The following is a 19,361-nucleotide window of genomic DNA, read 5'->3' as shown; positions in this document are numbered from 1 at the left end:
AGTACTTGAATGTTCCTAATTCTTCATTTCTTCTATATGCCTCTACCAAACTCTGTCATTTTTCTGTGTACAGTATTTATTTTTGAAATAATTTTCATATACTTTACTAGATTCACTTACCAGACTCTATTAACTTCCATCCATGATCTGTCATCACTGCATTATTTTAAGACAAGTGCAAACACCTCGTGTGCTCTTTCATTCTAGCTTTAAAAACATTCTCCAATCAGGCGTTCTCCACTTTTGTATTCCTCCATCAGTTTGCAGATCTGTGTGTCAGTTTATGCTGTTTTCATTTTGAAACTTCTTCATTCAGAAGGATACTGGACAGATTAGTTTTATCTTTATCATTAAAATGACCTACGTTCCTTTGTTTCGTTACCTTCTCATAAATCTATATCTAGTTTTCTTTTTCATTTGCCACTGGTCTCGGTCTCCTTATAGCTGGGACTTTTTCTTTCCTCTCATTCAGGAGATCATTAGAGAGTAGTTTTTGCCTAACTTTTATATAACTTGCTTATTCCATCCATCATCCAATCCTACGTTGCCCCAAAAGGAGCATAGGAACCCAGGGCAAGGCAGCTTGATCTTGACATTTAAGATGAGAGTGATTAGCCTCACTCATCCGTGAGTGGCATTTTGTGAGCAATAAACCCCAATCACCCTTTGGATATAAGCCTACACAGGCTCAGTCTGATTGGAGCATCTTAATTACCCAGTAAACCACCAGGTGCCATAATTTGGTTATATGGTTACCACCCAGCATAGTAAATAGTTTCCTGGTGTACAGGAATCTGTTTGGCTTGTTACTCTGGATAGTCACCCATAGGCAGAAGGAAAAGGAAAGAAAGACAGAAGAGGGAGTGTAAAATCACCCTTAGGCAAAAGAAAGAGGAAAGACAGACAGAGGAGGAAAGGGCAGACACCGAAAGCAGGATTACATCGAGTGAGTGGATGGTGAGTGCCCCCCTACAAGAACATAATACGCATCAAATTTATTTTTTTTCCCCGAGCTTTTAAATTATGTTCCAATGGTTAACCTGTTTAGCACATATTTTAACTACAGTTAGTCCAGACCAATTTCATCAACTGCCTTCACTGGATCCATGGATATTGGACATATTTTCATATATAAGCATACAGTATTTGTGAAAGCTGTCTTTATTCAGTTTATAATATATGTACAGGTAATGATAATTCTGCAGTACCTCCTTTTCTTAGTCAATTTTGGTTTCTTTTTTGTTACTAGCTTCTTTTAGTGCTTTTGGACCTTCACTGTAAAATTGGGGATGGTATACTGTATATAACTTTTTTAATAATTTTTAAAAGGGAATCTTAAAATACTGTCTCTAGATCCTAAGTTTGCCTTTGCTTCATGTTATATTATCACTGCATTCTTTTTTGTATTCTGGAAGCTTTCCTCATTACCATTCCTAGTCTAGTGTTTATACCGTACCAACATGGTACCCAGTCTGGTGGTTCTTGTTCATAAATGTTTCCTTGTCTAATTTCGTACACAGCAAGGATTGTCAACTATTTTCATAAACACAGTTCACTCCTGCTTATTAAGATCAGATATGCATCAGATGAATGATCTGTTAGCTCTTGTCAGATCATAACACTGTACAAGGCTTATCAACTCAAGTTTGTTAATGCAGAAACATCGCTCATGCATCTCATGACCTATCCACCTCTTTGGCAGATTCCATCCTCTTGCAAGTCATGGCAGTACACCACCACTGGCTTGAACAGTTATTGAAAGAATTGATACTATTTAAGTAATTTTATAATGTTCAGAGTTTTCGATCTGTATTTTTTTATACTCTTAATTTTTTAAGGAACAGTACCGTACAGTATAGAAGTTGCATTATGTTCGACCATAAATATATTTAAATAACAGAACAGAGGATGTAAAAACAAATGAATAAAAAAATAATCCTTGCACCAGATTACTGGTGTCCTTCATTCATAAAAAATCTGTAACAGTTGGACTTGAGCAGTTGTAGGTTGCTGTGTAGGGGGAAAAAACTCTGGGGAAGCGAGTTTCAAATAGATGCAGTTCAAAGAATGAAAGATTATATATATATATATATATATATATATATATATATATATATACATACATACATATATATTACCATCAACTCACTGGATGTAGTGCTGTTCTCGGGTGTCTGCCCTTTCCTCTCCTCCCCCCTTTCCTTCCTTCTTCTTCTGTCTTTCTTTACTTCAGTCTTTTTTCGTCCTTCTGCCTGCGGGTGACTTTACACTCCCTCTTTTGTCTTTCTTTCTTTCATTCTTTCTTCTTCTTCTGCCTGTGGGTGACTACACTGAGTGACAAGCCAAATGGTTTCCTGTACACCAGGAAACCATTTACTCTGCTGGGTGGTAACCATATAAACAAATTATGGCACCTGGTGGTTTAGTGGCTAATTGTGGCACTCCGATCGGATTGAGCCAGTGAAGGTTTTATATCCAAGGGGTGGTTGGGGTTATTGCTCACATAATGCCACTCGGGGATGAGTGAGGCTGGTCACTCTCATCTTAAATGTCAGGACCAACATGCCTAGCCCTGGGCTTCTATGCTCCTCATGGGGCAAGGTAGGATTGGATGATGGATGGATGTATATATTATATGATAATATATATGTACGTAAAATATATAATACGTATATAATGTAAATACATACAGTATATATTATATAATAATAATAAATATATATATAAATATGTATATATATATACAGTATATATATATATATATATATATATATATATATATATATATATATATATAATATTTAACAGAAGAGAAGATGGAAAAACAATTGAATTGAAAAAAAAAAATCCATACACAGGATTACTTGTGTCCTCCATTCATAAAAAATCTGTAACAGTTGGACTTGAGCAGTTGTAGGTTGAAGTTTAGGGGGAAACAACTCTGGGGAAGGGAATTCCAAAGAGATGCAGTTCGGGGAATGAAAGAAATATATATATACAGTATGTAATATATATATCTATATCTATATCTATCTATCTGTCTATATATATATATATATATATATATATATATATCTCCCTTTGGATCCCAGGAGTGCTGGGCGAGGCACGGCACTGGGAGGGTACTAAGCATACCACCCTCCGCCTATCGGCTCATAGTCACAAAGCTCATAGGTCCCTACCCGGGGGTTCCCTACTTTATAAAGACTTGAAAAACCTCAGTTCTGTCCAATACTTGGGACACCGGGCTCCAATGGGTTAAATATATACATACAGTATATATATATATATATATATTACTGTAATATAGATACCATATATATATGTGTGTGTGTGTGTGTATATATATATATATATATATATATATATATATCTCACACACACACACTGGTGCAGTGGTAACGCTCTCGTTTGCCAACTGGTGGATGGGAGTTCGCGCCTCGCTCAGGTTGCGAAAAGTTTCACTGATGAAGTGGGTGGTTACTGTCCCCCTAGAGCAAGGGGATGGGTGTGTGCGTGTGTGAAGGTCACAGCCTTGCCCTTAGATCGGACTATATGAGCTCTCAGCTCCCTTCCGGGAGGGTAAAAGCTGACGATCACGACCATCAAGTGATCCTGACCGACCCGGTGAATTACACACACACACACACACTGTATATTTGTGTAATTGAGTTGCCTGTTTTTAAAAAGTGAAGTGGCAGATGAGTATTTAAAAAAATTGTAGCAGCCCTACTGAATAGCCATAAAATCTTCCTGCTTTTAAAGTTAACGTACGTACATGTTCTGTTTTACTACTCAGGGATAGAAGTAACATGAAAATAATCCTGTAGCTATTATGCTGGACTTATGGGAGCCAAATATTGCGAGCTACTCTAAACACATAGTAACAGAGATTGGAGAATACAAAGTGTGTAATGTTTATAGTATGAGTTAAGTTTTACATTTGATAGTATGCTGAAGGGAAGGTCGCCAATAATAGATTAACGTTCATTATTGTCATTAATTAATGACGTAGGAATACCTCCGTTAATAAGTTTTATTCTTTTATTGTTTGAGAAAGATGAGTTATTTGTATGGTGAATCCAAGATACAGTTCTGTCTGAATCTTATTTTGCTGTTAGTAGTGGACACTGATGCAAAAGGACATGTTGACTTTTAGTAGAGCAGATAAACTCCTGCTGGCCCTAGAGACATGGTGGGGACACTGGGACACACTGTGACACTGGTTGAGGACTCTTGGTGCATGGCTGTGTAGCTGTGTGGTGGCCCAGCTGGTGCCCGCACTGATGGTGGAGGCTGTCTAGATGTTAACTATCATGCAGGGAACACTTACAACTGGCATATTAGTATTGTCTGTTTGGTAATCTTCAGCTCTTGAAATATTACTTCCGTTTATTTTTATTTTACCTCTTATTTGTTGTAGAAGTCTCCCAACTGTTTACCTTTAGCACAAATTGCATGCTGCTCTTCAGAATTTTCAACCGAAAATCTGTTGGTTTGTTGGCGTGAATGTGAGTGTAGGTGTTCCCTGCCCGGTGGGAGGAGGGCACTCAGGTGTCCAGCCCATCAGATGTGTAGATGTAATATTTCATCACTCTTTAAAGATGGCAGGATCACCTATTGTAACCCCTGGCTGGTCATTAAATACATCTGGTTTTCTTTTTCTGGTAAATAAGAAACCAAGTATTATAGCCAGTGGGTGTTGCTGGCAATGGTTGATCTTACCACATGAACTGGGTCTAGTCATGATGCGACAGTTGCCATGCATTTTTTTTTCTTTGTTAATATTGCAGCCATTAAAAGAATACATACAGTGGCATTTATTAACTACTGTAGTCATTTTTAAAACTGATGATCCTGACAAGACCCATCATATCTGAGCCACTTGAATTGGTTCTCAGCACACCATTGGTTGCCTTACTGAGTGTTCTCTAATGTATCTCTGTAAATTTATGCGTATATGTAGATTTCACATGCTACACACCTAAAATTCATGCTATAATTTTTGCTATACATGTATTACAAAGTGAAATTAATGTTCCAGATCAAAACAAAGCCACACCTACATGGTAGAGCCTCTTGGTCAAGGGCCTGGCTTCTAAGCTTTTCTTTTTATATTGTGAGGACTAACCAAGTTTAATATTATGAAATATGGTATTCTCAGTTTTAGTTTCGTATTGAAATCAAATTTCAAACATCAGTACTGTACCATGTAAGTTGATAATGTGTATAATTTTCAGTGTAATATGTTGAGAATTCCACTTTTGCATGTTTTTTGAGGATTTGCACCTCTCATTTCAGGACCAGAATGAGTCAGCAGCCATCTTAAAGATCAAGGAGAGTATGCAAGAAGAAGCTAAGCGATTTGAAAAGGACGTTCCGCCAGATCATCCAGACTACTTTATGCCGTGACGTGACCCTTTCCCATCCCCACTTTACCCTATGAACTAGCTTTCTCAGTTCCCCACAGAAATTATGACATAGCATTAGTCTGGGGTTGACCACCCTCTCATCCCCAGCTGCTGAGAACTTGTCATAGCTTGGTAATGAGGGCAATGTGTGAATGCAAAATTGTGGTGACTGTGTGATCACAGTGACAGTTTGCCACAAATATTTCTGATGTGATGTGAATGTGTGCGGTGGAGTGACGATGGGACAGCGGTCCTGCCTGAATGAGGAACTGGCATATCAGCCCTCAATATACTGTAATTCTCAAGTGAATCAAAACTCAGAACTCCTTTAAAGGAGTGTTATCCTACAGTGAAATTTTGACATGTGACAAACAGTGAAATTTGACATGTGATCAGAAACACTAGTGATATCCTCAAATTGAAGTCTGGAAAGACAAGATGACCACTAAGAGAAACTGACTTAATGTCTAACTTCTTGCATAGACCATATTATGAGAAGTGAAAAGATGGCTCTGATTTCTGCTGTTTGATGATAAGTCCGTTGTGTCATTCATTGTGCTTTCTATGTGAATCTTGTAGGAAACAAAATTACCATTCATATTATTTAGTATGTTTTCTGCATTTCAATCATTTATGATCCAAGATCCATAACCTGAGCAGCAGTGTCAGGAGACGTGGGCAGCCAAAGGTAGGATGGAGATGTAGATATTTTCATATACCGTCATTGCTCACGGGTAGTGTTCGCTAGCCTCAATGGGACAACTGATGCTGCCTGTCTCCTGGCTGATGTTTTGTAGGAGTGCCCCTGGTTTTCTTGACAAGGAAGCCCTTTCTCCCTCTCCCCAGCCCAGCCCCAACAGCCCCATACCCCGCTGCCACCCAGGATGTGCCCCGGGCAGGGCTGGAGAGCCTTGGCGGATGTTGGCCCAGAACCGGCTGGAACCTACTCACTAGGGCCTGGCACTCATGTACAAATCCCCCAGCCTGGGACCTCTGGGCCCTTGGCATGTGATCTGCCCTCCACATGTGCAAAAGACAGCAGTGTCTGTTCTCACTAGTATTACTCAGACTTTACTCTGGCCTCAGGCCCAACTCATGTAATATCAGCTGGGAAGTCTTTTATTCAGACTACTTTGTGTTAGCTTACCTACCAAGACTGGAAGTGATGACCTGTCTCTTTTCTGTACAGATCTATCCAAGTGTTGTAGATGTAGGAATAATTTATTATTTGTCATGTCCAAATCTATCACTTTATCTTTCTTCTAGATTCCCTATGTTAAACTGTTTTAACCACAGTGGCCACCCCCACCCCTCTCTCCATGACCCAACACCACCATTATTACCTCTATCACCACCACAATCACCACTACCACCACCTCACCACCACCACCACCACCACCACCACCACCTCACTATCACCACCTCACCACCACCAGGAGAAGTACCACCACAACCTTTGGTCTAGCAGTATGATTTACTTCATTATTGTCCATTAAACCATTGCCAACTGTAAATCACTGATAATTATTGCCCAAGATGCACCACCACCGCCAGACCAGACCACCACTTCTGGGTATTGACGTCCAGTAAAATATTCTGGTCTTATAACCATCCTGGGTAATTAATTGTCCTTCAACTTCTTCATTAACTAGACATTGAATATTTAGTATTTTATACATGCGATACTGTACCTTGTATTTAAATGAATGAATTTGCAGTTCAGTGAATTGACTCTTACACCTGCTGTAGTTAGCCATGACACTTCAAAGCATAAGAATATCTCAGCCTCAAATTTAAACAATTGTCCTTCATCTTTTTCAACAAGCTGTTGTGGCTGCAGTTGAATTAGTCTATCTTTGACTTACAAACCCGAGTGTGTGTTGCTCTGGTGGTGTGGCTGCTTGGCCCAGTTTGTCTGTTTTGACCAAGACCCCTTGTACAGTAGAACATAGGAAATATATTATGTGTAGCAATTTTCAATAAAATGGCTAAGGCAATAAGACATTCAACATTAACATTATCCTTTTCACATGTACCTGCTACAGAAGAAGATGTTGAAGTTCCCATTTTCTGACTTGGTCATAAGGGAATATAGATCCACACAGGAACACATTCGTACACCCCTTAAGATTTTCATATTACTGTACACTGAAGTGCTTAATACACTCAAAATATACTGCTAGCAATATAGATTGGTATTACTATCCCAAATTAGCATAAAAGCTAGCAGATGTTAGTGTACAGTGCACTGTATTGCAAAATATATAGGTACAAGTTATGTTGTGAACCAAATATTCATAATTGGTATGTGATTCTCGTGCACAAGTACTGTACGGTTTTGCAATTGTGTATTATCTTAAACATATCCAAGTGGCTTGATGTAGTCAAAGAATGTATGGAATTTGGTAGCCAGCAAAACTGGGGAGCCTTCATCCTAACTTATTGTGCCGTTAAGAAGCCTTTAAGAATTTCTGTTAATGTTAGCAGGTTAAGTGAGGTTTGCTTGCATTGGACGATGAAGAGTATATTATGAAGGTAAGTTTTGCATGTTTTCTAACTTAAAATGCTTATTTTCATTGAGTGTACCCCAGTTTGTCCTGCTGGATCTCAACCATCACTCCATCCTTTCCCATCCACCATCATTTGTCCTCACCGCCCTTAGGAATTTGCTCCAGAAATGGTCACATGAATTGATTTCATTTTTTCACTTGGATCATATGTGCAGAGATGCTAATGATTAGATGGAAGTGTGGTAACCATATAGCCAAATTTTGGTGCTTAATGGTTTAATGGGTAATTACGGTGCTCCAGTCGGATTGAGCCATTGAAGGTTTTTATCCAAAGGGTGGTTGGGGTTTATTGCTCACATAATGCCACTCAGGGATGAGTGAGGCTGATCACTCTCATCTTAAATGTTAGGGCAAACTTGCCTAGCCCAAGGCTGCTATACTTCTTATGGGGCAACATAGGATTAGATGATGCATGGATGGATGGTAATTGATCTGTTAATGACAGACCTTGGAGGTTAGGATTAGAAATGAAGAGGAGTTTGGGTGTTGTGGTGAGAGGAGGCAGATTGAGTTGGTTTGGCCATGTAGAGATGATAGAGGATGACAACTGGATGTTGCCTTTGCGAGATGTGAATGATGAGGGAAGAGTTGTGAGAGGCAGATTGAAAGAGACTTGGAATGAGATCATAGAGTGTGACCCCTGGGATAAAGGACTGAATAGGGAGGCAGCTAGAGATGAGGTAGGCAAGCATGTTGGAACTTTTACAAATGAACAAATGAATCAGTCTTTGTTGGCCTGAAAGAGTCAGAGGAGTCAAATTGTATACAGCAGGAATTACCTTATTTTATTTGGATCTCACAAAACAAAACTGTATGTCAGTGCACAGACATTCTCAGAGGTCCTGGATTGAAAGAAGTTGGACTGAAATAATCTGACATTGCTGAGATTTCAGAAGTGGCTTTGCTGAACCAGATTGGGCCTAGTTATCACCTGCCTTTAGCAAGGTAGAGCGATAATAATTTTGCCAATATGTGTGTGTGTGTACATGCGTGCATGCATGTGTGTGTGTTCCCAACATATCACTGAAAGTTGTGGACAAATTTTCACTAAACCTTCAGGAAGTAGCAACTATGTGTATGTGCAGAAGCCTATTACAGTACTTTTGGTGTGGATTTGATCAGTGACAGCTGAGTGCCAGTCTCCATGTGTTTTGCAATATGGACCGGCTCTTCGTGGAGCATGATGACTGAATTCCATAGACCATAGGATTTTGCAAATTTTCTTCATATTTATTTGGCAGGTAATTTCTACCTTATCCAACAACATATTTTGGCAGGCGACTAGCATTCGGCCCCCAATTGCTTTCATTGTATCTGAGTTTTATGAAGCTGTACCTGAAATGACCATCATGGATGTAATGTAACATTTTTTTGTTTTTTTTATGCATCTGACTCCAGGCACAGATTCTTAGTGTACACATAGCCATTAAGTTCCCAGAGGTTCCAGTGGATGTGAATAAACAAGAATGAATTTGTGAATTAGTCAGTCACCTCATGCTCGTTTTACTGAAAAGTGTGAGGCATATGTTAACGGGAGCTGGATGTTTGTTAACCTTCCACTTAGCACTGACTCTTGGGCCTTGATTGTGTGATTCTTTAGTGATGTGCAGGCAGCTTAATGGGGAGAGAGAGAGAGAAAAAAAAAATGGACATCACGATACATATGATGGCTCCATGTGGTATATGTGAATGGTATACTACTTTACAGGTAGTGTGTGTAGGGTCAGCTATAATACCTTCAACATAACAGTGCCCAATAAATTGACCTGGCTCAAGCTGCCTTAGACCCATTTTTTTCCCCAGGTCAGCTTAATGCATTAGGTTGGAGTGGTAGGTTGTGGCAACCATCATTCACTTTTTTTTTTTTAAAGTAAGGAAGATGGAACCAAAGGCCAGAAACCCGCAAGATCGTTCTTTCCAAGAAAAAATGAAAAAATAAGAGAGATCCAAATTCAAGATCCATTCATTTTGAGGTGCCTGGGCACATGTTTAAAAGACTGGAGGTCATGGGCAGTAGGAAATACAGAGGAAGACAGTTGTGAGTTTACCTGTAGTGAAGACAGTTATGAGTTGACCTGTAGTGCTGCCTACTTCTTCCTTAGGTGACTCAACACCAAGTGACAAACCTAATGGTTTCCTGTAGCCCAGGAAACCAATTACTACACTGGGTAGTAACCATATAACCCAGTGATGCTTGGTGGTTTAGTGGGTTAAGAGCTCCATCTGGATTGGGCCTGTAAACTTAAAAAGTCATCAGTCAAGGGATGGTTGGGGTTTATTGTTCACTTGATGCCACTCAGTATGAGGAAGGCTGGTAACCCTCACCTTAAAAGAATGGAAAGAATGGTGGATGGTTCTTTTCTGTGAGAAATACTGTTCTTACCATATTATACCTTTGTGCAATGTTCCTCCATTTATTTGCATCCTCTTCCCACTGATATGATGCCTTCTGCAAGAATACCAGTAGACCAGCACATGACAGAAAGAGGAAGATAAAAGTAGCAGCAGGAACAGCCAAGAGTCAGACAACAGCTAGCCTCATCGGTTCCCATCTTTCCTCTATGCTTGCCTTACAGCATGCAGAATAGTACCACTCACTGACTCCTATTCACTGTCCTAATGGCTTACTGCAAATCGTCAGCACACTACCCTGCTGCTGAAATGTTACAAAAGGCAGGACACAAAACTGCCTCAACTTTGTCATCTTACCGCATTTTCTTCAAACACTGGGGGATTCTCAACTCTAACCTTGTCTCACTTGGGGATAGCCCAACCCCATGATCACCTGTATTCCATGCTGTTGCTCCTGCCTGACAATGAGAAACTGACTGGAATATTGCCCCCTCCTTCCATAATAGTACAGTACCACAAGTATGGCAAGCTTTCACTTGTTTCCCTAATGCAAGTAGGAGGCAGAGGAGCTTGTTAGTCAGATCGCCTATAACTCAGAATTTTGGTGCATAAGGTAGTAGTCCTAATGATGCAGAGATTGTACTGTTCAGATCACAGCCCCTGGTTAGACCTACCATCTTTCATCCACTATCTCACATCAACCGCACTCCCTACCGGGCCTACCCCACTTTCTTAGCCTAACAGTAATCTGCTGTGCAATAAAATGTTATACAATGACCCCTTCTCAGTGTTGGATTTGCAAGAACAAAAGAAATGGGAAGAGTCTACTTCCTGCAACAGAAAGCAGGTACCACAGGGAGATGACCATAAGTTTCTGAATCTGGGTCTTATTAAAAAAAAAATAAATAAATAAATAAACAGATTTGTTAATCCTCAGTGATTTAACCCATATTTCCATTCAGTAGCCATTCAAATCATCGAAATTTTTTATTTCCTACTTAGGCCCTATTTAGGGCCTTTTTCTGTATGGTCTGTAGAGTGTTGTAGTGTGTTTTGGTGAGGTTAGAAGCCCAGGCAGGGCTTGCATAATTCATCACTGAACGTATGTATTGTTTGTATACTGTGGTGGTAGTTTCTTTGTTGTGTCCAAATGTTGTATGGGTAAGTGACTTCACAGCATTGAGTCTTGGTGTTATTTTATTTTTAACGTTTGTGATTTGTTTAAATGACATTGATGTATTGTATGTTACCCCAAGGATTTTGGGTGTGTGTGTGTGTGAGTGTGTGGTAGGGGGAGTGTTGTTTACGGTGAGGTGTGGGATGTGACTGTGTTCTGCTGTCCAGTTTGTGAGAAGAGGAGTCACTGTAGATTTGGCTGGGGCTATTTTGAGCCAGTTTGTGGTAAACCATTCGTGTAGTGTGTTGAGGTAAGGTTGAATGATGTGTGCAGCTGTGTTTGCGTTTTGGTGCGTGCATGTGTTAGATCATCTACATAGGAAGCTATGTGTATCTGTGGTGTGTGGGGTGTGGGTATGTCGTGCATGTATAGGTTAAAGAGTGTAGGGGACAAAACAGATCCTTGGGGGACGCCGTTTTGTGAAGTTTCTGATGTTAGAAGATTGACCGGCAAATGTTACGTGTGCACATCTGCCTGCTAAGTAGTTTGCCAGCCATCTTTTTGTGTTATTGTGCATGTTTGTGTTGAGTATTTTGTTTGTGGCGAGGGATGGCATCAAAAGCTTTGCTAATGTCTAGTGTGATTAGGAGTGTTCTGTGTGGTGGCCTAGCTGAATTTATGCCATCGAAAACTCTCTGTGTAAGGTCTGTAAGAAGGGTGTTTGTGGAGTATAGTGGCCTAAAACCATGTTGTGACTGGGCTAGGGGAATGCGAGGTGTGACTAGTTGTGGTACCAGTCGTTCAGTGACTTTAGAGGGGGTGCAGGGGAGTGTGATGGGGCGATGTGAGGAGGGTAACGTGGGGTCTTTGTTGGGTTTAGGGATAGTGATGATATTGCCATGCTTCCAGATGTTGGGTATTATGTTGTGTGAGTAGCTGTAGTTTGATATGTTGGTGAGTGCTTGTATGCCTTGTGGTCCTAGGTGTTTAAGGTGAATGTTGCTTATGTTGTCTGGTCCACAGGCAGATGAGTGCTTGAGTTTGTTAATGATGTGCTTCGTCTGGTTGTTAGTGAAAGGTGCGTAGTCTGGGTCTGTGGGAAACTGTCTCTTGCGTCGGATGATACGTCGGTCTTCGGGATGGGGGTTTAGATGGCTGACTTGTGAAAAGTGATTGATGAGAGTGTTTGCTTGTTGTTTGTTTGAGGGTATGGTGTCTGTTGTTGTGATGGCAGCGTGTGATTGTGTGGTGTTGCTGTTGAAAAGTGTGATGCTGTTTAGTGTTTTGTAGAGTTTGCTGATGTTTGTTTTGTGGTCAAGTGTTTGGAGGTAATTTTTCCAGTTTAGTGTTTGCTGTTCTGATATATTAGTGTTTATCTCAGTGTTGAGTTCTTGTATTTGTTGTATGGTGTCTTGTGTATGGGGTGTTGGGGAGTGTAGCAGTGTGTCCCGTTGTCTGATGAGGCCTTGAATTTCTGGTGTGAAGTTGGGGTTGTCTCTCTTTCTGTTGCCTCTAGGGATGTGTCTTTTGTCTGCGTTTTGTATAATTGTATCGAAAGTGTGCACAGCAGTGTTGATGTTTGTGTTGGGTGTACTGTTTAGTGTTTCGAGATGTTGTTCTGTTTCAGTTACAAAGGCCTCCCAGTTGGCTCTCTTATAATTAGTGTATGTGTGTTTGTGGCCAGCTGGGGTGATTCAGGTTTTGGTAGTGATGATGATTGGGAGGTGATCAGAACCTAGGGTTTTGACCACTCTCCATGATTTAATGGGGGCGAGGTTTGGGGAGCAGAAGGTGATGTCTGAGATTATGGGAGGAAGAGGGCTTGGTGTGGGATATGGGTATGTTGGTCTAGACTGTTTAGTATGAAAAAATGATCTGTCTGGGATTGTAGTACCAGCCCTCTGTCTGTGTCAGGGTTGTTTGATCGGTCAAAAAACGAGAGCTTGGTGTACAGTACTGTAGTGTAAAATGTTGCTTGAAATATGGTACATCATATTCACACAGACTGAAATTCCTGGTTAGAAATGGTTGATAATGAGAAATTCGTATTCACATGGTCAAAAATTGATGGTTAAGAATGTTGGCTCAGTATTATGAGAAATATGCAAGAAGAGGGTTACCTGGTTCATGACCTGGAGTACAGCAGCAGAAGCAGTTTAAACTGTTGATCCAGTCCCCCAAAAGTGAGAGTACAATTGTGGGGCCAGAACCAATGAAGTTAATTTCCATAAATTTCTTGGAGATGTAGGGATGGGGTAGAAAGGTATATGAGAGAGGAGAGTGTAAGTTGGCAGGATGACAGCAAAATGGCAGGGGACAGGGTGATTTGGATGCAACTTGTTTGTGGCCACCCCTTATGGGATTCTGTCTATTGATAGACTGATGGATAAATAGATAGAATTCTTTTCTGCAAAAGGGTAAGTTAAAACTTCTTTTTATTAGTAAAATTAATTTGCCCGCCGTGCCCGCCGCCGGACCTCCCACCTCACCAACTCCCCACCCCACCACTGGGCCGCCACCGCACCACCACCCCAGGAGGACACAACGGTGGGGTTAGTGACCCCGATCAAGAGGGTCACCAGGACATCACCATCCTGGGCCCTTGTTCCCCGCAATTGCCCCAACCCCAGGTGACCAGGGAAAGGCAACTACATTGCGGGCGGAGCAATGGTCGTCAGAATAGGGGTGGGACTGAACAAGATAGTCCCAGGTAACACAGTATTGACGGCTTTGTTACACCCTCTAGGGCAGGAGGCCCAAGGCTACGGCCTAACAAAGTGTACAAAGGGTAAGGCGACCCAAGGCTCTGGCCTACGCCCTTCAGTTGTTTCTGATCGGACAGATCAGCTTCCGGCTACGGCCAGAGTACGGACCAGGGTAAAGAGCCCCTGCTACCGTACGTAGTAGCTCTTCCCTATTACGGGAGCAACACCGCGCCGACGGTCTTTATACGTGGGGGGGAGGAGCGGCCTTGTGCGCCCTTCAGTTGCTCTCAGTAAAACGGGTAGGAACTCGGCTCCGGCCGGGGCACGTACCAGGGTAGAGAAGCCCCTGAAGGTAGTTTCAGTTTGTACTGGAGAGAGTGTGGCCTCTGTGCCCCTCACTCCGGCTTGTCCCCTACTACGGGAGCAACACCGCGCCGACGGTCTTTATACGTGGCGGGGAAGGAGCGGCCTTGTACGCCCTTCAGTTGTTCCTCGTACGCCGGGCAAGTTCACGACTACAGCCAAAGTACATACCAGGGTAAGGCGACCCAAGGCTCCGGCCTCAGGACGTACTAGAGAGGACACGAGTGACGTGAGTCCTTCTCCAGCCTCTTTCCCTTGTGGAAGCCCTTCGTCACCACACGGGAATATAGCCCCGGAGGAGACACTAGAGTGGTGGCAAGGCCCGATATCGGACTTACCACCCACGCCCGGGAGTTCCTTGTTCCTGCCCGAGTCCCGAAGGAGAAGTTGCCGCAGCCCAGTCCTGCCGGCGCTTCTCCCCCCTTGGTGCCCGCAGTCCCAGGACACCCAGGCCAGACTCTCCAGCTCCTGACGAAGGCGATCCGGGCTCCCTCACTCCACGGAGCCAAAAACGACAAGCCCGACTACTCTGGCTGTTTGGTCCCAGTCCCGAGGGCCACCTATCAGGTTAAGGCCCCCAAGACCAGAGGGCCTCCCTGCACCACACCGACGCGGCCCCAACACGAGGGCCACCTATCAGGTCGAGGTCCCCAGACGGGAAAGCCTCCCTGCACCCCACCTACGAGTGTGACCCAGAGTGAACGTTACTGTGTCAAGAACAAGTCGGGAAAAAGAACAGTGAACAGTGACTAAGTGAATAACAGTGTAGTTGATAATAGTCTTCAAGAACTCAGTGTTGGCAGGGCAGAGAATGAACTTTATTGTAATTATCCAAGTCCCCCCATATAAGAGAACTTTCTGTGAACACCTGAGGTAAGGGTGCGCGGGCCCGTCAAAAGGAAGAGTGTGAGTGTTGCCGTGACAAGGTGACTGTGTCAAGTGCCGCTATCCGCACCCTACCTCATTATAGTAATATTTTCCCTACAGACTCCCAATCTTGTTTGTTCCCTTTGTGAACCATTCTATATATGTCCTGCCTTAAAGTGACACATAAACAATACCATATATAATTCCAGATCTCCCCGTATGAACATTGTAGTGTGTGCTGAGTGTAACTCTATTTTGTGGTGCTAAATATTAACTCTGTGTCTCTGTTCCCCTGTATCTCAAATATCACTCTGCGCTGTATTGTTACGGTTAGGATTAAGGTAAAAGATGTGTTAAGGTATACTGCCTGTTTTTTTTTGTCCTGTTCCTTTGTTGGTGCTTTACTTCCGGTCTAGAAAGAGGACCCCGCTTCAGTCGCTAGTGTTTTTACGACGAGAAGTCGCCTTAAAAACACCAGCATAACACTGGTGGCAAGCGGTGGTTCTGGATCCGAGTAAAAGCACGGAGGAACGATAAAAAGGAAACTTGCACAATGGCAGCCAAACCGCACATCCAATTACTGAGATTCAACCCGGACCAATGCGACATAGAAGTATATTTAGATATGGTCAAACCCCTCCTAGACATAGGGTTCAACTCAGACAGAGAAAAAATTGCAGTCACATTGCCTAACCTGGGAAAAATAATTGCCACTGTCGCACCAAAAATCGTCCCAGAACTGTCATGGGATCAATTCTCACAAAATAGTGAGACAGACTCTCACGCCATCAATAGGCAGAGTTGTCGCCCTCTCTCAACTCGACGCCCTCACCTACGACGGGAACCTGGACGACACATTTGTCCAGGCTCGGCGCCTCGTCAGCGCCACTTATCCCGAGGCACCTACAAATGCCCGAGATATACATACATTTAATGCCCTGCTGAGGATTCTCCCTAGCACAGTCAGGGAGCACTTCTCAATCTATGATCCCTCAGGGGACATGGAAAACGACCTGCAACTCGTCAGACGTCTCCTTGCCGCCCGTCCCATACCACAACCACTCCACGTGGTGACAAGATTCCCGACGAACCACAACCCTCCACCCAAACCTAAGCTGCCGCCTCACCAGCCAACTACAGAGCCAACTCCTACTGTGCCCAAGGCTTACCCGCAGAAAAAATGCCCCAACCCCAAGGAACAAGGCAATCTCATTACTATTAATCCTTGGGAGTTCACGGCCTGCAGTCGCACCTGCCCCCTGCACGACTTAAGAGAACAGCTTAAGGCTAGCAGGCGCAGAAACTTTCACCAAGGGTGCAAGAAAGTCTCCTCCCTAGACGACGACGCCCCGGAAGATGACACACCGCCAACACTCTACCCAGGAACGGACGACGACAACCACGACGAACCCACTCCTCAGCAGATGGATTTTTAGGCCCGCCCCCGCACCTCCCCACGGTGGCGGGGGCCACCTCACATAGCTACAGACCCCCAGTCTACAACAAGATTTGGCTGAACGGGGTCAAGGCATGATTACTGGTAGATACGGGAGCAGCCAGATCGTGCCTCTACTCCCACTTCTACTCCCGCCACACCTCTGCATTTGGCCCCCTTCTCCCCACTTCAGCCAACCTCGTCGACGTGGGGGATGGCCCCCTGCCTATCCATGGGGAAACACGGGCCCTTCAAACCAACACCCACCAACGAGTATCCACTAACCATCCATTCATCATATTCGACTCGACATGCGATCAATATGATGGATATCTTGGGCTGGACCTTCTCCAAAAACTCCACGCCACCATTGACTGCCATCAGCGTCGCCTCCACTTCAGTCCGGCCCGCCCCAACCAAGCATCAATCAACAAGAAAAAAAAATCTCATCGAAGAAAAAGCAAGAACACCCCCCCCCCTCACCACGCAAACACATACAACCCCCGAACACTCACCTGCCCCAACCCACCTGTACATCTGACCCCAACCCAACTTCATGCAACGCCTCACTTCATCCCCCTCCATCACCACCCCACACTACACATCATCTGGACCCCTCCCCATCTTTTCCTGCCACTACCATCTCCTCAATCACCATTCCACCCCACCATGAAGCTTGGGTAAAACTGAACAGACCTTCAGGTACCTCCGTCCTCTTCTCACCATCCATCCCCACCGGACCACTCTCCTCCTGTTTAGTATCCCCCACCTTCCTTCCCCCACATGCCTATGAAATCCGTATCGCCAACCTCGTCACAACCCCACTAACCCTACCACGAGGACTCATCATCGGCGACACGGAAGAAGCAGAACCATGCCAAGCATCACCCACCGACCATCCCACTCTCCCCGACCTACCGTCACACCTATCCCCTTCCCAAACCAACAGCCTCCGACAACTCCTCCTGGACTTTCAGGACCTGTTCTCCTCCTCCCCAACCGACCTTGGCCACACTACCCATCTCAGCCATGAGATACACACGACCAGACCTCCAATTCGCCAACCATCACGACGAAAAAATCCAAAACAACGGGCAGAAGAAGACCGGCAGGTCCAGGATATGCTCGATGCCGGCGTTATCTCCAACTCCACTAGCCCATGGTCCTCACCTGTTGTACTCGTGCGGAAGAAAGATGGGACTATGCGCTTTTGCGTAGACTACCGCAGAGTCAACAACGTCACTATCAAAGATGCTACGCCCCTACCCAGAATCGACGACTCGCTTGACTCCCTACATGGGTCGACCTGGTTCTTGACCATAGACCTGCAATCGGGTTATTGGTAAGTCCCTGTACACCCCGGTGACAAACACAAAACCGCCTTCTCAACTTCAAACGGGAAGCATTATGAATTCAACATTCTTCCCTTCGGACTCTGCAATGCCCCTGCCACATTCTCCTGCCTGATGGAGTCAGTTCTCAGCGGACTAACCTGGGAGACTTGTTTGGTGTATCTGGACGACGTCATCGTTTTCAGTCATACCTGGGCCAACCACCTCCACCGCCTCAAACAAGTGTTCCACCGTATACGCCAGGCAGGACTAAAACTGAAACCAACAAAGTGCGTTTTGGCCGAGAGATCAGTCTCTTTCCTTGGACATCTAATTAACGCTGAAGGCATCTCCCCGGACCCAGAAAAACTACGTGCAATCGCCGACATTCCCCTACCTCGTGACGTGCACGAAACTAGAGCCTTCCTAGGCCTAACATCATACTACAGGCGGTTCGTCAAAGGATTTGCAGATATCGCCAAACCCCTACACGACCTAACAAAAAAAGGCGAGCCGTTCGTATGGACCGAACCAAGAAAAACTGCATTCACCACCCTCAAGTCCAAGTTAACCTCTGCCCCAGTAGTCGCTTTCCCAGATTACAACCTCCCATTCCGCCTGTATACCGACGTATCACTCATCGCCATAGGGGCTGTCCTTGCACAAGTACAAGATGGCCGTGAACATATCATCGCCTGTGCCAGCCGCACCCTAAATCCTGCAGAAAGAAACTACGCGGCCACCACACGCGAGTGCCTGGGAATCATCTGGTCCCTCGATTACTTCCACTCCTATATCTCAGGCACCCATGTGATAGTCATTATGGACCACCAATCCCTGCAATGGTTACGTCAGTCAAACACCACCAACGCAGAACTCATAAGATGGCGAGAAACACTCGAGGAGTATGATTTCGAGATCTCATACCGACCAGGCAAACTCCACACAAACGCCGACGCCTTGTCCCGTCTACTAATCAATGCAATCTCGACAGAGCCAGACCTAGTCCAAATGTGGCACAACAAACAACGCCCTACCTGGATCCCACTGAACACATTCGCTAAACGGACACGTCGTCCTAAGCCCCACCACTGCCCACGACACCATGCTCCACCTCCACGCCCATAACGGCATCCACCTGGGAACTAAAAAACTCCTACAAGTCTTTACCGACATGTACTGGACACCTAACCCATCCACCATCACCAAG

At 44.0% G+C, this 19,361-nt stretch overlaps 1 protein-coding gene across 1 annotated transcript in view; it reads left to right on the top strand.

Annotated features, from left to right (window-relative positions):
* The window catches only part of LOC145406461 (single-stranded DNA-binding protein 3-like), a 349,906-nt gene extending 342,318 nt beyond the window's left edge, over positions 1-7,588 (top strand). Inside the window, exon 16 of the mRNA XM_080277616.1 lies at positions 5,302-7,588. Coding sequence (XP_080133742.1) covers positions 5,302-5,412 — 111 coding nt within the window. The 3' untranslated portion in view covers positions 5,413-7,588. The remainder of the gene's footprint in view (positions 1-5,301) is intronic.
* The last annotated feature ends 11,773 nt before the right edge of the window (positions 7,589-19,361 follow it).

This window comes from Coenobita brevimanus, chromosome 70 (genome assembly GCF_032717465.1).
Source record: "Coenobita brevimanus isolate Jiangsu-jjx chromosome 70, ASM3271746v2, whole genome shotgun sequence".
NCBI lineage: Eukaryota > Metazoa > Arthropoda > Malacostraca > Decapoda > Coenobitidae > Coenobita > Coenobita brevimanus.
The sequence above is the reverse complement of the archived record's forward strand: the minus strand, read 5'-3'. Positions and strand labels throughout refer to the sequence as shown.